General features: G+C 39.5%; 1 protein-coding gene across 14 annotated transcripts in view; it reads left to right on the top strand.

Moving 5' to 3' along the window:
* DOCK10 (dedicator of cytokinesis 10) overlaps positions 1-21374 on the top strand; it is a 241535-nt gene that overhangs the window by 187467 nt on the left and 32694 nt on the right. For 11 of the 14 annotated variants that reach the window (XR_010380702.1, XM_064485215.1, XM_064485213.1 and 8 more), the window contains exons 27-38: positions 3846-3917; positions 6689-6835; positions 12138-12221; positions 14386-14482; positions 16177-16221; positions 18067-18242; positions 18368-18484; positions 19619-19730; positions 20448-20569; positions 20659-20773; positions 20863-20929; positions 21155-21202. Coding sequence is in view for 13 of the 14 variants with exons in the window: in XM_064485215.1 (XP_064341285.1) it covers positions 3846-3917; positions 6689-6835; positions 12138-12221; positions 14386-14482; positions 16177-16221; positions 18067-18242; positions 18368-18484; positions 19619-19730; positions 20448-20569; positions 20659-20773; positions 20863-20929; positions 21155-21202 (1202 nt within the window). In the remaining variant the exon portion in view is untranslated. The remainder of the gene's footprint in view (positions 1-3845; positions 3918-6688; positions 6836-12137; positions 12222-14385; positions 14483-16176; positions 16222-18066; positions 18243-18367; positions 18485-19618; positions 19731-20447; positions 20570-20658; positions 20774-20862; positions 20930-21154; positions 21203-21374) is intronic. The other 3 variants (XM_064485217.1, XM_064485211.1, XM_064485210.1) reach the window with 2 other exon arrangements.

The following is a 21374-nucleotide window of genomic DNA, read 5'->3' as shown; positions in this document are numbered from 1 at the left end:
GTGGCATATGAAAATATTAAGCAAAAGAGATCTATGTCAAGAGGACAAATCCTCTTAAAAAGCAGAATAAACCCAATTTGTCCTTTGGCCCAAAAGCAGAATGAGTGACTGTTAAAAATGATCTAAAGAATGCAGAAATGCTAAGGGTATCAAAAATAAAGTTTATTGGGCTTTTAGGCACAGTAGGAGGGAAAAGGATTAATGATGTATTAATGAATATACTGACAGCTGAGAAGAAACAGATAAACAGCCACTCTCTGACCCCAAAAATTTGAAACACGTGCATTTGCAGGAACATAAAGAAGAGATGGTGAGAAACTTATAAAGAGATAACTCTAAACTATTATAGACAAGTGAATTTAGTCCTCTGCTGAATTATCTGTCATGGTTTGACAGAGAGATGATTGATTGGTCAGTAGCTAGGAGGGAAGGCTGAAGGTTGGATCAGTAAGTGTCAACATGAGTTCACTAAAATCAAATCATCCTAAGCCAAGCCATTTGTTTGTTTAAATTTAAATTAGCCATATGACTATATTCGTTCAGTTTATCCAACAAATACATTCTGAATGTCTTCCTCATGACTAGCGCCATCCTCACCTTCCTAGACACGGGGCATGTGTCAGAGAACAGAGTGAGATCTCTGTCCTGGGGCAGCTTACCTTTTACTATGGGAGAAAAACAATCAACTACACATATGATAACAGGATTAATTAAGTTGCATGTTAGGAGGTGAGAAGTAGCATGAGAAAAGAAAGCACCAAGCAGGTAAGGGAAATTGGGAGTGCTGAGGGTGCAGGGTGAGGTTTGCAGTTTTATGTAGAATGGTCAGGATGTGGAGGTGGGGTATAGTTCAGTGGCAGAGCATGTGCTTAGCATGCACAAGGTCCTGGGTTCAACCCCTGGTACCTCTATTAAATAAATAGATAGATAGATAAATAAGTAAATATAATGATCAGGATAGAGCTTATAAAGAAGGTAATACTTGAGCAAAAAATGTGAAGGAGGTGAGGGACCCGCCGGCCTTGGGGATGTTTAGGGTAGGATATTAATGGTAGAGGAGAAAGCATATAGTATTTGTCTGTCTTTGTCTGACTTATTTCACTAAGCATAATACCCTCCACATCCACAGTGTCACAAATAACAAAATTTCATTCAGTTATATGTGGAATCTAAAAAATAAACAAACGAATATAAGAAAACAGACTCACTGACATGGAGAACTAGTGGTTACCAGTGGGGAGTGGAGCAGGGGAGGGGCAAAATAAATGCAGGGGAATAAGAGGTTCAAACTGCTGGGTATAAAATACATAAGTTACAAGGATATAATTAATATTCAGCACAGGGTATCTAGCCAAGATTGTATACCAACCTTATATGGAGTATAATCTATAAAAATATTGATTCACTGAAATTAATATAATACTGTAGGTCAACTATAACTCAACTTAAAAAAAAAAAAAAACAATATACAGGGTAAGACCAGTATAAAGTCGTAAGGCAGCAGCATGCCTGGTGGACGTGCCTGAAGGATGGCAGGGAGGCTGAGGTGCTGAAGTCCAGTGAGCAAAGAAGAGAAGAGGCAGGATGCAGCCAGAGAGGCAATGGGAGCTTTGGCAGGTGGCATAAGGCCTGTGGGCCCCTGCAGGGGTTTTGGTTTCTACTCAGAGCGAAATCGGGAGCCATTAGTGGGTTTTGAGCAGAAGAGTGGTGGGAACTGCCCTTGGTTTAAAAGGATCGCTCTGATGGCCATACAGAGAACTGCCTGTAGAGAGGGTGGAGATGGAGGCTGCTAAAGAGGGCTGCCTGCCCAGGGAGGCTAGGTTCTCAGGGGAGAAACAGCATTCAGCTAAAAGACAAGGTGACGGGAGTGTCTGGAGAAGTTGCATCTTTAGGGCATCTTGCTGGTGATGGACGTGTGGTCCAGACAGAAGGAATGGTGGGTGGACTTCAGGAAATGGGAAGCAGTGAGCTACAGGTACAAAAGGGAATGTGCAGCATCCTGCCGAGAGCGGAGTGGGGTGCCCACCGTTATCAGACGTGAACAGAGGTGAGAGGCCCAACGTGATGAGTCCTGGTGGACTTGAGGCAAATAGCGGAGGCAGGACGGGGTGCTGAGGGCTGGAGAGCGGCAGGTCTTAGTTAAATTAAGAGACAAATGTTAGAACATTTGGCACAACGGTTAAAAAATATTTTGGACAAGATGTGGGTGCCTTGTATTAATTAAATATTCCCAACAACATGAATTTCATTTCCAGTATCGAGTTTACTAAGAACAGACCCCTTTATTGAGCCAGAGGTGCCCCTTTAGAACTTAAACGTTCGTTCTTCCTCATTTCAATCTTCTAGCTTTAGGACCAGGTACTCAAAAGCTTTTAACAGCATGGTTTGGATCAGCCTAAAATGGATATAATTCAAGTGCCCATCAACAGTGGATCAGAAAAGTCAGTTGAGATTATATGTGCGATGCGGTGACAATAGAGGACCCCCAGCTAAATAACTCAAAATAAATGACCCTCAGAAAAGAATTTGTTGAATGAAAAAGACAATCACAAGAGAATACAAAGAGGATGACTCTGTTTATATGCAGTTCAGTGGCATGTGTAATACTGGTAATAACTTATAATGATATAGAATATGAAAAAGAATATGAAAAAGAATATACGTGCATGTAACTGAACAAAATGCTGTACATCAGAAACTAACACAACATTGTAAATCTACTCCAATTAAAAAGCAAAAAAAGGCTATTCTATAGCAATAGTGGGACTAGAGACTTGTCAGGAATGAAGTGCTTCTGGGGGTCTATTTCAGTAAACAGTTTCTAAGGTCAAAAAAAATGGTAGCAAAATTATGAAGTAGAGCAAGGGAGTGATGAGCACAAAATTCAAAATTGTTACCTGTGGTGGAGAGGCTGGGGAGGGAAGAAGAGCTTTAAACTGTACATATAAGATGTATGTGTATTGGAGATAAGTAAGACCCTTAGACCCAAGGGAGGGGGGCTGCCGTCCTTGGATGTGCTTTGGTCTCCTCCAGCTGCACCCCTTCCTGTAGGAAAAGGTATGAGAGTGACCAAGAGCAGTGACCCCTGGGGCCCCCCCCCCTTCCCTTCAGGACCTCTTTCCTAAGTCCGTCCTTCAGAGGGAAAATCCTGTTGCCTGAGCGCATCCCCAGACCCAAAGGAGAGAGAAGGACGGGCTTGTGAACAGCACTTGGATGTGTAGGCTGGACAGTCACCCATGTGCACCCCGGGCCCCTGAAGTGTAGGACGGAGCCTTGGTGAGAAGAGGGGGCAGGCCAGGGCCCGGCCCTCCTAGTGCCCCCACGTTCCACGTTGTCACGGAGTTCTATTCATCAAGAAAGGAGGATCCAGCATATTTCATTTGACACTTTGTTAGCATGACTTTGAACTTTTTGATATTTCCGCACGTGACTTTCACTTTTACTCTTGCCTCTGTCCCTGTTAGGGGTGGGCTTAACTACCAATATTTTCATATAAAGAGTTTAGTTTTGTTTAACTAAGTGAAACAAACAGAACACCGAGTGAAGAAGTATTTCATGAGACTACTGTCTAATCAGCCACGTCGAGTAAACCAGTATCTTGTTTTAATTTAAACATTCTTTGACGTGACTGAGGAAAAGAAATGTCTGGCAGTTACTCTTTTCATTGGAACTTTGATAAGATTCTCCTAACATAATGGAGAATGTATTATTATTCTGATACACTTAATTTCAAAGAGCACATGTTAAGATAAAGATTTCATAATATCACATGTTGTGAAGAAAAGGATTATCATAATTTTACCATAAGATAATAAATTTCTTGTTGTCTTTTCTTTTCCTAACAGCATTCCTGGTTCTTCTTTGCAATTATCCTAAAATCAATGGCACAGCACTTGATTGACACAAATAAAATTCAGGTAAGATTATAGGTAATATAATAGTATGCAGCAATTACTCTCATGAATATGCACTCATCAGCTCCGTTTTTATTTGCTATGTAAACCTTAGCAGTGTATGTTAATTGCTTTTTGAAGGGGAGAAACGATTGCGTGTGTGAGTACAGGTCCTTCAGAAGCAGATGCCAGGACAAAATTAGAAATGCAAAATGGCTACAAAGGACACAAGGGACAGGCAAAAGGACTCGAAGATCTGCCACCTGTGAGAGGAGATGGCAGAGGAAGGAAGATCACCTAGACGGAGACTTGTAGTGAGAAAGTTTTAGCTGGGCCAGTGGGCCATCTGAGAGCAAAGAAGGTTCATTAGAAGAGTCCACAGCGAGCGGGCGGCCTCGTTCTGGTACCTCTGCCGACTCAGTTGTTACTCAGAGCAACCTGGGGAGAAGGTGGCCTTGGTATGAACGTGTGAGTGGATCCCCAAAGACTTAGTGGCTATTGCATCCATCCCGGTAAATTTTATCTTGAAGGAATAGCTGAGCTGTGCACGTCCATAGCTGCCACCACGGTCTATAGTCCACAGTTTACACCATGTATCACACGTGTTTGCCAGTCCTCTCCTCCGTGAAAGGAAACTTGGAAGAGGGAGGCTGGTGGGATTAACTGTAGCCCCTCTTACTGTCGTGGTCTGGGGACCCTCCATGGATCTTATCACCTCCATCCTCTACCGTGTGGTCTAGATTCCCCTCACCCTCAGCCGGCAGCTCTGAAAGCCTTGGTGACTTAGCTCTTGTGACCCGAGCCCTCTTTCCAGAGTGGTCCAGAGTGGTCTCAGCCTCTGGTAACCACGCTCTACTCAGACCGCTCATAGTTACAACTAGGTAGGGAGGACCAAGAAGTTCCCAAGTGAGTCACCTGAGTTCCATGCATGTTTCCCTCTGTTCTCATCGTGGGTAAGGCCAAGGGGAAACCCCTGGCACCACACCTCCCCCACCAGGAGATGAAATCAGGACCTTACTGCAGGGCGTGGAGATGGTGTGAACAGCGATATTATCTCCATTTACACTCTTGGTGGAGGAGGGGCAGTGTCAGGGGCTTCCACTGGGCCGTCTCCACTGGGATAGCTTGAAGGCCAAGCATCCAGCGTGAGATTACTCCACTGCCAATTAGATCCGTATAAATTATACATCTGGACCAGGCAAATGGCTACTGGGTGGATCTTTGAACCTAATGGACCTGCTGTTAACAGAACTTCGGGCAGGACTACTGTATAGATCCTGTAATAAGGTTCCCACTCTTAACTGGGTTGACGTGATGGTGTTTTGGTCTCCAGATGTCAGTATCAACTTGGATCTTGTGTTCAGTAGCACTTGAAACATGCGTATTCCCCTCTGCCTAGTGTGGTCCCTGAGAGAAGCCTGTGGGCCCTTTGGAGCAGGACTGATAGAATCATCACATTGTATCCTGACTGAGGTGCTGCAGGCGGCTGTCTTTAGGGACCTGCCTCCTCTTCAGTCTGTGGGGACCTGATCTGAAAATTGACTCTGGTCCAAGAACAAAGGGAGGAATTGTGGCTACTTACTGGAATAAACATCCTTATCTCCTGATTGTCCGTTCTTGGTTCCGTCTAACACCACATTTTCTGTTTTCTGTATATGGTGAAAAATGTGAGTCTAATTTTAAAGCCAACTTATAAAGATGAACGGGTCTTACCTATCTCGTGCAATGGGGCTGTGTAAATTCACAAAGCAGAGACTGAGATGGGGAAGCTCAGCTGTCTGAAACTTCCCCCTGGTGGGTAGGACTTCAGACAGAAGGAGTGGCTTCCTGGACCTGAGGGCAGTCTTTAGGGGTTTATAGAGTTTTGTGTGATGTATATTATGTCATCTCACAGCCAGATCACTTTTCATCTTGTGGCAAAAGCATCTTGACTGTGAAGTCCCACTGGCACCTGCTGTGGCATATGCTGGGACCACTGAGTTAAGACTCGCTGGTACAAACTTTCAGCTATAAAATGAATAAACTTTGACCATCTAATGGAAAACATGGTGATTATAGTTGATAACACTGTATTGTTATAATTGAAATTTGCTAAGAGAATAGAGCTTAAATGTTCTCCCCTCAAAAATATATATGTCAGGTGATTGATGTCTTAAGAAAGTATGTGGGGGAGTCCTTTCATAGTGCATATGTGTATCAAAAGACCACAGTGTACACTTTAAATATCTCTATTTTATATGTCAATTATATCTCTTAATAAAGCTGAAACGTTTTTTTTTTAAAGACTAATTGGGACTCACTACTTATTAGAGGACATTTCAGACCAATATCTGTGCTCAGTCAGTTATTCATTCACTGATTCCTTATACTTGTTTATTGGAGGATTCTTGGTTTTAAGAAATCAAAAAAAACAGATTTCTAAATTAAACAGAGAACTATGAGTTAAAGAAAATCTAGAATAATATTCATTTTCTGAGCGTGAAGGGAGAGGAATTAAGAGGTTATAGAAAATGTTACATTTCTACATTGTCTGAATAGTTTGCAATTCAGGTGTGTTATCATATTACTTTATAATGAAAAAGTGAAAAATTAATTGGCCAAAATAGAAGGAAGCATTAAATGAAATTGATGGAAAGCATGACCTTAACATTAAAATTTTAATTATTGCCTTCAAGTTTTCAAAAGGACTCTCTTTTGTGTGATGATATAAAAGGTAATAGGTCTTACAGCTGATGCTTTGCAGCCTTCGGATGTCACAGGCCCCATTATAAACAAATGACCCATTCTTTCCTTAGCTTTCCCGGCCTCAGAGATTTCCTGAATCTTACCAAAACGAATTGGACAATCTTGTCATGGTTCTGTCTGACCACGTGATTTGGAAAAACAAAGACGCACTTGAAGAAACGAGAAGGGCAAACCACAGCGTCGCCAGATTTCTTAAGGTACAGTTAGTTACACAAGCTCACGGTTCCGTTCAAGCCCCCGTGACACTGGATGCGAGATACGTGAAATGTTCATTGTCACGGCTTCACTTATGATGAGGAGTCACGACCATCACTGTGAGATGAATACTTCTACCTCTACAGCTTTCCTGCTTGAAATACCTTTTGAGATTCTTTTTCCAATTTGGAGTTACATAGAGCAACAGCCAAGGTTAGAGAAAACTGTCTACTTGAGTGTTGCCAAATGTCGTTCTTCGTTATTTTTTTTAAAGAAGTGGAATTTTTAAAGGAGAAGCTGCACTGTGGCAACATTATTTTCTTGGCCGTTTCTGCCTTTGAAGTGAGGTTTTGGCTTGGCTATAGTTCTAACAATGATGCCAGAGAGCCACTTTGGGAACATTTGAGGGAATTTAGCATTTTTGTTTTATTGCCTTCAGGGTCTTTCATACATGATGAAAATATCATGCACCAATCACATAAAAGGAAAATTATCAAAGTGCTGAGCAACATAAAGTGCACATATATAATGTATACAGATATTTAGCAGTCTTTCTTTGAATTACAGGTATTCATATTTAATTGAGAAGAAAAACACGCTTAGCCCAAAAATAGCTAATGTAAAATAATGGTATATCAGTTAACAGATAATATATTCAACCAGAAAGATATTTTTCTTCTACTCCTTCTTTTTCCCAACTATGGTAACCTTGACGAAGCCACTTGTCCTGTTTCTTTACAGTAGGCACCAGGACACATTGGAGAGGTGTGACTGTTTATAAACAAATCCTGGTAACATAAAGACAAGAAGCTATGGAGGTGGATGGAAAACTGGTCTAGGTTGTCCTTGATAAGTTTTAATCTAGCTTAATTTCTTTTTTAATGTATTAAACGCAGTTTCAAATTGCATACCATATTTGATCTCATCTTGAATTTTTTTCCTCAATGTTTTGCCTCTTAATTTTGCTTTTTGCTTAAGGAGGAAGAGCATAAAGGAGAAAAAAATTACTCTTGTTTTCTACCACATTTTAAGACTTATAAGAATAAAGTTTATTATTCTGCTAGTGGTATATTTGAAGGGATTGATGGAAAAGAAAATTTGGAAAAATTGACATACCATCCAGTTTATAAGCAAATTGCTTTTAAGAAATATCTGCAGTATTCTTCCCCAAACTGCAAAAAAAAAAAAAAGAAGTTGCATAAGCAAGTCTCTTAAAAAGGGAAAGACCCTTTATCTATTAAATACAAAGCTTATATGCTCTGTACTTATTGGAATACGTGTGTGTTCTCCTTGGAGCTCATTTATGCAAAAGCTGCTTCTGGTGGTACATAAACTAATGTCTAACATGAGGGCAAATAAAAAGTGTCCAAGATGAAAAAGGACACAAAGTAGAGAGCTAATGGCGATACCAGTGGTTTTGTGAAATCATTGGGTAAAAAAAGCAGAGACTGACAAGAGATAAACAAATGTAGTCTATAAGATGTGTGTATCCATGAACTGCAAACTGAAAGCTGTATTACATGTGAAGTTTATAAATAGAAACATTAGTTTAATATACTTTACATTATAAAAGTCCATCCTATAAGCGTTGTTTTCAAATCATAGCTTTAATGGCAATTATTTGACCCAGAAAACTAAAAAAAAAAAACTTTATGTGAAGTTTGTTAGACGAATCATTTGAACTAGGAGAGAAAAAGGGACAAGGAGAGAAAGTGATTTTTTTTTTAATGTAAAATTGAATGTCGTCATTTGGCGCAATGCCTGTGAACTGATGGACTTTGAGCATTCAGCTGCTCACCAGTGCCCACCATTGACATTACACGTCCTCTGTCTTCCCAGAGATCTGATAATAGTTATTCACTCAACTGAGGCTTTAAATAACTTTCATCTGTTTTGGTTATTGAGTTCTACATCAGTCATCAAATACTGTAAATTAGTTGTCATTTGAATTTAATAATCAATACATATAACACCATAGTTGTACCAAGATTGTTTTCCAAGAATGGAGAGAGCCATATAAAAATGACCTAGGTGAGAATGTGCCATCCTTTACGTCACCTCATAAGAAAGTAATATTTTTACAACAGTTATGCCCAAAACCTTGTCCATTTCTGACTATTTTCTCCTAGAAGTGGATAGAATGCAAAGAGACCCATGACTACCTCTGTAGCTTCTGTAATTTTTCTATTTGCCACCCACCTGGGTCACAACTCTAACTTACCTGGGCACACCTGTCTAGAGACTCTTCTTCAGCAAGCGTAATACCAAGGAGGTAGCAAAGGAAAGTTCATTCTGATTTTACTTTTCCTTCTCAGACAGCCTTCTCTTTTTACCCACTTGTCTGACTAATCACTACTCTATTTCAATTGGCTTTTGGAAACTATTCGGAAATCACCTAATATAAAAGACAGCCTTTGGTAGCAAAATCTGTTTAAAGAAACATCTGTGGTATTTCTCTCTACATGTCCCCAAAAAAAGATGGATAAGTTAGTCCCTGAAAGGAGAACATCTTCATATCTACTCTGCTTCAGTTAAATACTCTGTGTTTTTGGAACAAATAAATGTTTTCTATAAACCTCATCTATGCAGAACTTGCTGCTTGTGGTACCTAAGCTAATACGTAGCACAAGGCAAAGGAAAGTGTCCAGATGAAGAAGGAAATGATGGGCCCAGTGGTTTTGTAAAGTATGTAGGGAAAAGGCATTCGTGTGCTGTGTTGTGCAATTTGAGATCTCATAATTCATCACTGAACAACCCACAGAGTAAAATTCTCATTGGTTCTCACAGTTGGTAAAACAAAATAATACTTTTTCAGTACAACAATATACTTCTGCATGTAATTTAGAATTTATGGCTTTTACTTGATTAAAGAGTCTGGTAGAGTGTAAGTTATTCTTTAGATCAGGAGTCTGCCAATTTTTTTCTGTAAATGGCTAAATATCAGATATTTTTAGCTTTGCAGGACATGCAGTCTCTGTCACAACTCCTCAACTCTGCTAGCACAGAAACTGCCATAGACCATTCACCATGGACAATACGTAAACAAATGGGTGTGACTGTGTCCTAATAAAACTTTATTTACAAAAACAGTCAGTGTACCAGTTTGGGCTCGTGGGCGATAGTTTGCCAAAGCCTGCTATAAATTATTTTCTGCTGATGTAGAAGTTAATATACATTATTTTAAAGCAGAAGCAGAGAAGCCCCTCCAGGCCTCAGCAATGAGCAGAAGAGCCCCTGAGCCTGGGGTTAAGATGCTGGGGGGGACCAGACACAGGGGACCGATGACGGGATAGGCATATTTGATGCAGCTTGACCGGCGGGAGGGCTCTCTGCAGGAAGAAGGCTGATTCCACTGAGTTTGTATCTTAGTAATGACCCCCCCTTTTCCCTCAGTGCCGCTTTGAAAGAAGATGACAAGTTTACCACATAGAAAGTCTTCTTAAATCTCAAGAAACTCTAAGTGAGTTTTCCTCAATCCCCAAGGCAGGCAGCCTGCTCCCCATTTTCCCCATCCATGGGTGATGGAGTTTGATCTCCTTCAAAAACTCACAGAGTAGCCACAGTAGCCCCAAGGAGGTGGCAAAAGCCACGGCTCTGGTTCAGTGACCGGACTTACCAACCCCTTCTGCCACCTAACCAGAGGGCTCTGTGTCTTCACCAAAGACCTCCCCATGGCTTCTCTTCTCCAGCTCTTTCCTGAGAAGTTTCTAGAGCCCACATGTGTACAGGATGGTCTTCCTCCCCTTTCCAGCAGGAAGGAGACCACAGAGGTCTCCTGGGGAGAGAGCTCCACACTGGGGACATCCCAAGGGTCACCAGATTAGGACTTCTTCCTGCAGAAGATCCAATGCTCCCAGGTTCTCTCTGCTGGGAATTCTCATGCCTAGTGCAGAAGACACGAAAGCCCTCTTTTCCTCCCCTCCCCCACTTATGGCTACATCTTCTGAGCCTATGATTATGCCCTGATGTCTACCTCTCCTCACTGTTCTACTGGGAGATGGGAGGACACAGGGGCCATTTACTGTTTATTAGAGAGTCACTGAAAGAACTTAAATTCATAATAAAAAATGAAAATATGAATGAAGCAGTATGTTAACACAGCTATGAGTAGGTACATGAAAAAAAAAAAAAAACTCAGAAGAAAACAAAGGCAAATGGAAAGGGAAAAACACAGCAAATACATAAGTGACCTAACAACTGGAAGAACGTTGTTAGCGAAGACAGCTCTTGTTTATACACAGGTGTATTTCGGCGGGGGACTTCCCACTTGCTATAGCTACACCAAGATTTTATACCTTGGTACCTATAACAAGATTTTATGTCCAGTCCTTTGTGAGAAAAGAGGTTTGTTTGTAATGTTGAGGAGAGATTAAGAAATGCAAAACCATTGTAGTGGATCACACTGGACTCTTTGGACAAGAAAGAAGCCTTCTATACCAAGTGGTGTGGCAGCTGAGACAGTTCCCCGTGTAGTGCGCACGCTCACTCACATGTGGATGGACGGAGTGAAACTCGCACACGCAATAAGGACCCCATGTGCCAATCCGCTATTGTGCTTCCCCAAGATACTGCATCAGTGAATACGGTCCATGCCTACTTCACACTCGTCTAGTGCAGTAATTGGCCACTGTAGCTTGGTTGCTGTTTAAGTGGCCATCAGTCTTCCAGAGACACTGTGCCAGCTTGGAAGACTTGCCTGACTCCTCCAAACCTCTCTACTGTCTGACTCTCCTAATTTACAGTTAGGAAAGTTTGACGACAGAATAAGAGAGACAAACAATAAGCAGCTCACTGATGGAAATCTTGGGCTCTCTTACCTTCACTCTTCAAATTTGGCTGAAAAGCTGGTCTGTTGAAGGAGGCCAGTGAGATTTAAAAGGCTTTCCTAACCTGTCTCTGCCACCCCTGTTCCTACCCAGTGTTGTACAGCAAAGGATGTTCACCTGAAGAACTATGGAATCAAATTACTAAAAAACAATAGTAAAATGTAACTAAGTGGTTTTAAGAAACAGACAAGTGAAAACCAAAACTTTCTATATTAAAAGAAAAGGACTGTAATATTTCATTGCAAACCTCTAAGAGATGTTTTGTAAAATTGATAAATATGGGTTTATAACTTCCTGGTATCTAGTATTTTAATTAGTTGCCATATGTGGATGACTGCTTAAACATATTGTAGAGATTTTTAAAACATTTATTATTGAGTTACATGGTATTTTCCATCAATATACTTAATCATGTTTTCTAACAACTTAATGACCCTTAAAGTAAAAACGTCTGAATTTAGAATTTTTTTTTTTTTAGCGCTGCTTTACGTTTATGGACCGGGGTTTTGTGTTTAAGATGATTAACAATTACATCAGCATGTTCTCCTCTGGTGATCCCAAGGTAAGGACCACATGCAGGAGAGAGAGCTTTCTAAACTGTTACATTATGAATAAATAAACTGGTCCTAGCGTGTATCCATCTAAGACAATAACCTATCCATTCTCCGTATCAAAAAATAATTTCTATACCAATGAGAGGCAGCCTTTTAAAATAGTTCATCTGCTCAGTAAGTCTCCTTCGTGGGGGACCAAGGGGTGTGGCATGAAAGTGTTTGCATGTTACTTCCATTTCCTCCCGGCGGTGAAAAGGAGTGATTCTTTCCAGTTGCAATCCTGGTACCTCAGGTTTGCTCAGGACTGTCTTGGTTTTAGCAGTGAAAGTCCCCCTTCCCTGGAAACTTTCTGTCTTGGGCAAAATGGGACATTTGCCCACCCTACCTAACTGGGGAATATGTGCTGGGAGACAGGCACATAGACTGTCCAGAGGGCAGTGCTTCTCAAAATGTGTTCCTCACCCAGTGATCTCAGAACTGAGATGCCACAGGCGGGGCCAGAAATCTGTATTGCAGTCAGACTTTCAGATGATTCCTCTGCCCTCTCAAGTCTGAGAGCCACTGAGCTACATAATAGAGGGAAATAAGACAGGAAATGGGCCAGATCATGAACGTTACATCAGTCAAGCTTCTTTGTGTTGCAAGCAACAGAAACTCCAGTTTAAGCAAAAGGGAATTTATTGGAAGGGTACTGGGAGTGAATAGCATTGATAAAATTTCTGGAGAATGAGGCTTGGAAAAGAGCAGGTAGCAGGGCACTTCCAGGGCACAAGAGTAATCCCAAAGGAGGGACCAGTGGCCAAGGTCCACCGCTGCTTAAATAGTCAAATGGGACCATTTTTCTCTTCTTAACACTCTGCTAAGATTTATTTTCCAGAAAAGAGCATGTGACCAACCTGCTTTGGGTCACATGCCTCCCTCTAGGGGAGGGAAGACAGGGCACCTGAAGTACTAATTCCCCATTAACCTCTACCCATTGGAAGATGAGTCCCCAAGGTGAAATTATCAAGGTATTAGGAAAAAATAATGAATATGGAAAGGCCAAAAATAAATAATGATCTTCTTAGAGCCTTTCATGTTATCCTTAGGAGCCTGCACATTACTTTTTGTCAGAGGAGATTTACTTTAGGCTCGGAGAGTTACGTGATTATATGTCATTTGGTTTTGAGAATCCAATTCTCTCTGTAAACATCTTTTGAAAGACATTCTTCATTAGTCCTCCAATTATGCATGAAATTTGCAGAATATCCTTTTAGGAATAATTCCAGCAGGCCTAAATTATACATTTTTTTTTCAAAGACTGAACAGAATGTACGCAATGAAGAAACGTTAACATGTAATTCAATTATGTTCCTGTTCTCTTTGATGTTCAAAGCACTGTTGTATACTACCTTGTTTGAGATGGCAGTATCTTAAATTATTGACTCAAGTTGCCACAAAATTCTAAAATATCTGAGAAAATAGAATGTATTTGATTTTGTTAGCTGGTATTAGTGAATATAATGAACACAATTAACTGAGCCTTAAAAAGCTGATTACTTAGTTTGCATGACAATGAGATAGAATGGTTATGAACACGCTAATTGCTCCTATTTATGTGGTTGTTTTTAAGACATGTATTAAGTTGTCTTAGCCCATGTCTGCACTCCATTTATCACTGTCCTAATCAAAGCATTACTGAAAAGACAGACTTGTTTGCAGGGGCAGGGAAGAGGTGGAATTAAATAGCGTACCCTAGAATAAAAGAGAGAGACTCTAATTTTCGATTATCTGTGGTCTTATCTTCTGGGTCCCAGGAGTTAGTGTGACCTGTCCTTTGAGCTGAATGTAACTGTAGAGCTCTGCATATGCAGTGAGGCAGCATCTTTCTCAGAATAAATGTTGTGATCAAAGCTAAAATAATAAAAAGTATGACTAAGATCGTATCCCCTGGAAGTTCAGTGTAGGATACAAATGGGATGACTTCTTGAAGAAACCTTGACCAATCTCCAAAAATAAGGAGCCTGGCTGCGTTTACCACTTGAGAGGGGACAAAATCCTTTAAACTGAACAATTACCTGGTGGTCACACAGAATTAACTCCATCTCCTTTGTAGATAGAAGATTCAAGTGTAGATATTATATTAACTTTCTTAGTGTGCAAATAATAGTCATTTGTTTACCTCTTTTTCAGACTTTATGCCAGTATAAATTTGATTTTCTTCAGGAAGTATGTCAGCATGAACACTTTATTCCTTTGTGTCTCCCCATAAGATCAGCAAACATTCCAGGTAATAAATCCCAGAGTTGTTATCAGTTCCTACAGAGTAAACACTTCTGTTTGTTTGCTTGTTTTGTCTTTGTTCGCTGCTGTTTTCCTGTTTCCTCGGTCTTGATTTTGTCTGAAGTTGTCACATGGACATTAGACCCAGGTCATCAGCTTAAAGTGCAGAAGTTGGTAGCATGTGGCCCGGAATACAGAGCTGTATTTCTCAATTTTTGTCTATGTTTCCTTTTTCATTAAAGAGAAGGTCAACATAACCACAAAATTGATGCTTACAAATCAAAGAATTTTAACCTAGAGCCACACTGTCTTTCACCATGCTGGCTCCAAAAGACAACTTCCCTTTGATTTTGAGAGACAAAAAATTACAGGGAGAAAGAGTTACACTCTGTGAGTATGAATTCGTTTAAAATTTTCAATCAACGTGTGCACGTTAAAATGCAATTCCTCAAAATGAGATTTATATGAAGAAAACTGTTACCTTGAAAGGGAGGAAGGCAGGCAGGCAGGTGGGCAACATTGTAAATACTTGATACTCTGGGTCAGAAAGAGATAGCTGTGCAGGTAAAACTGGGGCTTCACGTTTTGTTTACTATACTTACTATAGCATACATGGTCTACAGATGATATACTCATTTATTACTTTTGTTAAAATATATATATACACATAGACTATATATTATATATATACTGATATACGTATATATTATGTATACATACACACACATACCAGGAGAATCATAGTAGAGGATGAGCATCATTCATCTAAACATCAGAAATTAATCAGATATCAAGATGCAAAGAAAACACTTAAGTGATTTAGGAACTTAAAATACTTTACCTCTATTTTGCAATGTAATCAAATGTTGAGTCGTGTTGTACAGCTGAAACTAATATAATGCTATATGTCAGTTATACCTCAATAAGACAAATAAACTTGTAAATAAATTCATTAAATACTTCTAAGAAGTGAGTAAATTACAAGATATACTTTTGATTTTCGTGGAAAGCAGAACTAAGATGGTAAAGAGCATCTCCATCTGTATTATAACTTGCACTAATATTTTCGAGGGAAAAAGAGAGTACGTACGTTACTAAGCCTATGAAAGTTTTGTCATGTTAATCTTAAATATAAGCTGTATACATTATTCCATTATTTTCCTAATTTATTAAATACACTAAACTAAATGCCTTCATAGAATAAAGGGTAGGAAAGTTGTTTTGGGCCATAATATTTTTAGCTTCTTGTTTTGTGTTACGTTTATGAACTAGTGCCAAGTTACTGCTGGATTAGACAGGCTGGTTAAGATACGCAAGAGAATCAAACCTGTTTTTGTCATTTGAATTCTAGTCTTTTACTATTTGTCAGTAGCTCAGAAGAAAGCCTGATAACCTGTTTCTAGATCTGATATTATCAACAGTGAACATAAAAATTTGTGTGTCATAGCAAGCAGATTTCTGATAGAAAAATTGGTGCTCAAGAAGAGGCTGAGAATTAAAACAATTCTGTTCATAGCATTTTTTTTTCAGGAAAGAAGTAAGCAACTTAAGGTACTTGTCTTGAAAAACAAAGTTTATTGAAGGGACTCATATCTTAAGACAGTATATTTTAATTTTTCAATATAAATTATACATAGTTAATGAATACAGTATCTGAGTATGTATTTATCTGAACTTTTTGTTTATTTGTATTAAATCCAGATCCTTTGACACCTTCAGAATCAATACAAGAGTTACACGCATCAGGTAAATAATATTTTATATTACATTATCTCACAATTTGATAATATTAATGAGTACACATACTTCAAATTTCCAATTTCCAGATGCTAATAAATAGCCACATATGTAATAGCATCTAGCCAAAATAATCAAAAAGTTGACTGAACTTTTCCCTGGTCACAGATAATTAAATGCTTTTCCAGCTTGATAATTAAATGCTTCCCCAACTTGAATTCTTCCATACTTTATTCTCCAGAGCTTGAAATTATTTTAACTTCCCAAAGCATCTGAAATTTTCTTAGAATGTATCATAAATAAAATTCCCAGACATATGTAATAACTACTTGTTCAACGTAACTAGCTTTATATGACACATGAATATATATACCACAATCTACATCTGGCTTTCACATTGCCAATGTATCACAGCCTGGTTGGGCCGTTTTCTCAAGATTGAGATGATTAAAATCATATCAGTTTATTTTTACCTGAAACAAGTTCACAACTTAAAATAGTCTGGGCACACTTTTTTTTCTAAGCTTACATTGGAATTTAAGTTCTGTTCTCTTTCTCGTTCCTATTACTTACTAGCTCATGGAAAGATTTATTTAACCTCACTAAGCCCTTTGATCTTAGTTTCCTGACCTTCCTGATTCTCTATACTTTCACCTTCGGCATCTTCATGGACTTAAAAAAAAAAAAATACGTTTAATTTGCTCCTGGTCAGTTAGGACCTGGAATATTCCAGTAGGTCGTTATTCCTAATGGGTCGTCCTGAGGATTGAAGGGGACGTTGCTTGTCAAGTGCTTAGCTGAGCGTTGGCCCGCAATCTGGGTTCCACAGGTGGGCACTAGTCTTGTTATTAACAGTCACCTTTAGGAAGCCCACTGGACGATTCTGAAAAAAAAAAAAAAAGTGTTATTACTGGAAATCTGAGTTTCCTTTCTCTACAGTTCAGACTCAGAATTATGCCGCCCCCTTTGGTTTTCCCCTCTCTTTGTTCTTTCACATCCTGCAGCTCGCTTGTCTTGGTGATTTTACTTCTGCTACTTGGGTCCCACTTCCCCAGGTCCAGACACCGTCTCACCTGCCCTCTCCCCCATTGCTCCAGCCTCCTGGACTGTAGCCATCACCCCACATCTCCCTACAGTCTGATTCATTCTGAGCCTCTCATATTAATTATTTAAAAAGTACAGATCTGATGGGGCCACTGATCTCAAAGCTGTCAGTGAGTTCACATTCCCTACAGAATTAAGTGCAAAAGCTGGAGGGACCTAAATGCCAGCTAAGGAATTTGTACTTGAGTTTCTCCACCGTCTAGCAACATTCTCTTCTCAAGTCTTAATTCTCACCACTCCTCTTCTGGTTGCTGACCTTACAGGTCTTTCCTACCACCTGTGCTCCCCACATACCTGTGCTTTCAGAAGTCTGTGCCGTCAAAACTCCATCCATTCTCCTCTCAACCTCCTCTCCCCCATCCCTGCCTCCACTGCCTTCTGCTGCTCCCCCAACTCTCCGCATCTTCAAACCTTAAGCATCCTTCAAATGCCCATCTCAACACATTCCTTCCACGTCTCCTGACTCCTCCAGACACAGAATAAGTTGTTCTCTTCTGGACTCCTGTAATACTGTAGACATGCCACTTTTATGGAATTGAACAACTGTCATTGAGTACTATTTGGATTCGTACACGCAGAGAATACTTCCTGAGTGTTCCTCTTCACAATTCTCACCTCAGTAGCAAGACTATATTACTGAATTTCTCCTAGGAGTGAGAGGGTGGATGGTTGCTTGCTAAAATTTATCTCTCGATTATCAAGTCATCCTTGGACTTTCAATAACATGACCTCTTTATGTTCCTCACAAAGATATGCCTGAATATTCAGTCACGAATGAATTTTGCCGCAAACACTTCTTAATCGGAATTCTGCTCCGAGAAGTCGGCTTTGCTTTGCAAGAAGACCAAGATATCAGACACTTAGCTTTAGCTGTCCTCAAAAACCTAATGGCTAAGCACTCATTTGATGATCGATACAGAGAACCAGTAAGTGGTCTTCCCTCTCCTGTCCCTAAACACCGTTTATTGGTTCACTGCATTAAACGCGTATCAAGCCTACGAGTCTATTGATTTTTATGTGAATCATTTCTTTTGGCTACTTTCCCACCCAGGGAAAGCAGGCCCAGATAGCAGGTTTATACATGCCTCTCTATGGCATGCTTCTGGACAATATGCCAAGGATCTACCTGAAGGACCTGTATCCTTTTACCGTCAATACATCGAATCAGGTAAGTTCACATAATATTCCAAGTGCCTATTTAATAAAGAGTTTGCCCATTCTATATTTTTGCCCTGGATAACAGTTTTCCCCCGACTGTGAGCAAACTAAGGATTAGGCAGCGCTTCTTGCGAGGTGTTTTGAAATGTTTGCATAGTGTCATTTTGTTTTCCGTATTGGTCTCTGATGCCTTCCACCTAGTCCATCTCTTCAGTGTTTTGTTTCCATTTTCCTCTGTTCTCTACGTTGCCTTCCAGTTCTCTCCAGTTTGTACGAGGTTCCTCTGTTGCATTCATGGCCCCATCCTCAGTGTACACCTTTTCCCATCACCTTTCTGCATTGGCTTCAGGCCCACCTGGTGTCTGTTGAGCCAAGTGCCTTATTCACGGTCACAGCCCAGGATGGCCTGTTTTGTCATCCTTCCTTCGTTGAGCCATCAGAATGACTGCCCAGCAACCCACTTGAGATCTGTTGCCTATGTTCTTATCCCAGATGAGTTGCCACACTGCTGAATCAAGTAATTATGCAAGATACTACCATCTAAAAATTAGGAGCTATGCCTTTGGAATTCTAGGGTGTGGGGGAACCTTGTTCAAATCCCAACAGTATCAGTTACTATCTATGTGACCTTAGATAAGTTATCCAACCTCTTCATGCCTCCATTTCCTCATTTATAAAACAGGACAGAATCTCTCCATCAGAGGATTCTTACAAAGGTTAAATTGTGTAATAGAAAACACTCATCATAGAGACTGGCACATAGTAAACACTTACAATCTAGTTTTTAGAAATAGATTAATATGCATAAAGTAACCTATGATGGTAATAATATATAATCTACAGTATAATCCATGAATATGTCAATAGCCACTTCAGCCATTTGGTCTGTAAGTAAAAGACAGTTTCCACCACATTATTAAAAAATTTCTTAAGAAGTTGAAAATCATGTAAGAAATCAAATTGTGACTACGAGTTTGGTTGGACAGTTTTCATTTTCACTGCCTACTTCAGCAGAAAATCTTTGCTAAAATATAAAAGATCAAATCACAGATCATCTCATTGAAAGTGTTAATGAAGAAGGTGTGTGTGCGTCTACAGTGTTGAAATATGATTCCCACTGATCTCTTCTGTGCTTTGAATACAGGGGTCTAGAGATGACCTCAGCACCAATGGAGGATTCCACACGCAGTCAACTATGAAACATGCAAACTCTGTGGATACGTCATTTTCTAAAGATGTTTTAAATTCCATAGCAGGTACTTCAGACCTTCCAGACACTTGTGTTTAACACTCATCCATGTTTACACTGTATATCACTGTGCTTTTTACCCACTCTATAATTCATTACACAGAATTTATGTGTAAAGTATATGACATTTGTAACACTGACAAGTCTTGTTAAATATTTCTTTGAATGCCATCCAGCAACTTCCTCATCTACTTAGTGTTCATTTTTACTTGGATCAAGGAGCAATCTACTCAGATGTTACCAAACTGTTTCATCCTAGAAACAATCTTGAAGTTTTCGTTGCATACAGCCTTTTAAAATATAATAACCCTTCAACTTCAAAGATGATTTTTAAGAACTATTACAGAAATGTCATCTCAATTTCTTATAAACTGTCAAAAATTGAAAGCTTCTTCCCCAAAAGCATTCTTAGGAACTTTTATTAAGCATTTTCAAACAGAATACTTTCTTTGAAAAGCTTTTTAAGAAATCAAAAGAATAAGCTTTATTTCCGTTTATAATGGTCTAAATTTTCCTAAATCCTTAATGCTGGCGTGGCTGTTAGAACAGTATTTTAGGAGTTGCATATCTTTAATGGCAATCCCAGACTCTATTATGTCAACTTTTCACAAGAACTGCTACCACCTGAATGATCAGCATCTTTTTTGGTTCGTCGTTTTAGCTTTGTGTGTGTGTGTGCTCATACATCTCATTGTCATCCGTGTGCTGTGGCTTGTGTTTACAGCATTTTCATCAATAGCTATTTCTACAGTAAATCATGCTGATTCCAGAGCTTCCTTAGCAAGTCTTGACTCCAACCCAAGTACCAATGAGAAGAGCAGTGAGAAGACTGACAATTGTGAGAAGGTACGACTTCCCTCCCCCACTTACTGAGCGCGTTATGAGTCAGCAGTCTCCCGCCCTTACTCAATCCTTGTTGGTTCTTTAATTCCTAGATTCCAAGACCCTTGTCTCTGATAGGCTCAACTCTTCGATTTGACAAGTTAGATCAAGCAGAAACCAGGAGTCTTCTTATGTGCTTTCTTCACATTATGAAAACAATTTCAGAGGGTAAAGAGAGCCCTTTAACATTAAATTTTTTAAAATGACAAAAATTTTGAATTTCAAAGAGTCTCACGCTACTTGGTGTCTCCTTTCAGAGACCCTGATTGCGTACTGGCAAAGAGCACCCAGTGCAGAGGTGTCCGACTTCTTCAGCATCTTGGAGTAAGTTTTTAGAGTGGATTCATTAACACTTTTTTCTAGAATCTTCAAAATATTTTAGTATACTTTTTTTTTGTTATGAGTATCATGTAGTGGAGTATCTACCAGTGATTATGTGTAAACTACTTAAAGAAAACTTAATATTTTTCTTTTAATGTACTTGGATGAACACGTTGTGTAAATTAAAAAGTATGAATAATTAGAACGTGGCTTTTTCTTCCTTTCTAGTGTTTGTCTTCAAAATTTCAGATACCTGGGAAAACGTAATATAATAAGGTAACAATTTTAAATTCCAAAAGATAAGGCTGATCTTTTAAAAAGAGTTATGACATATTATTTAATGTATTCTGTTGGACTTACAGATGTTATGTTAGAAATCCTAAAAGCAAATAAGGATTGTAAGGTTGACTTCACATTCGACGTAAAGTGTGATGATTAATACCCATAG

Source organism: Camelus dromedarius, chromosome 4 (assembly GCF_036321535.1).
Source record: "Camelus dromedarius isolate mCamDro1 chromosome 4, mCamDro1.pat, whole genome shotgun sequence".
Taxonomy (NCBI): Eukaryota; Metazoa; Chordata; class Mammalia; order Artiodactyla; family Camelidae; genus Camelus; species Camelus dromedarius.
Note: the sequence above shows the minus strand (reverse complement) of the source record. Positions and strands in the feature narration are given on the sequence as shown.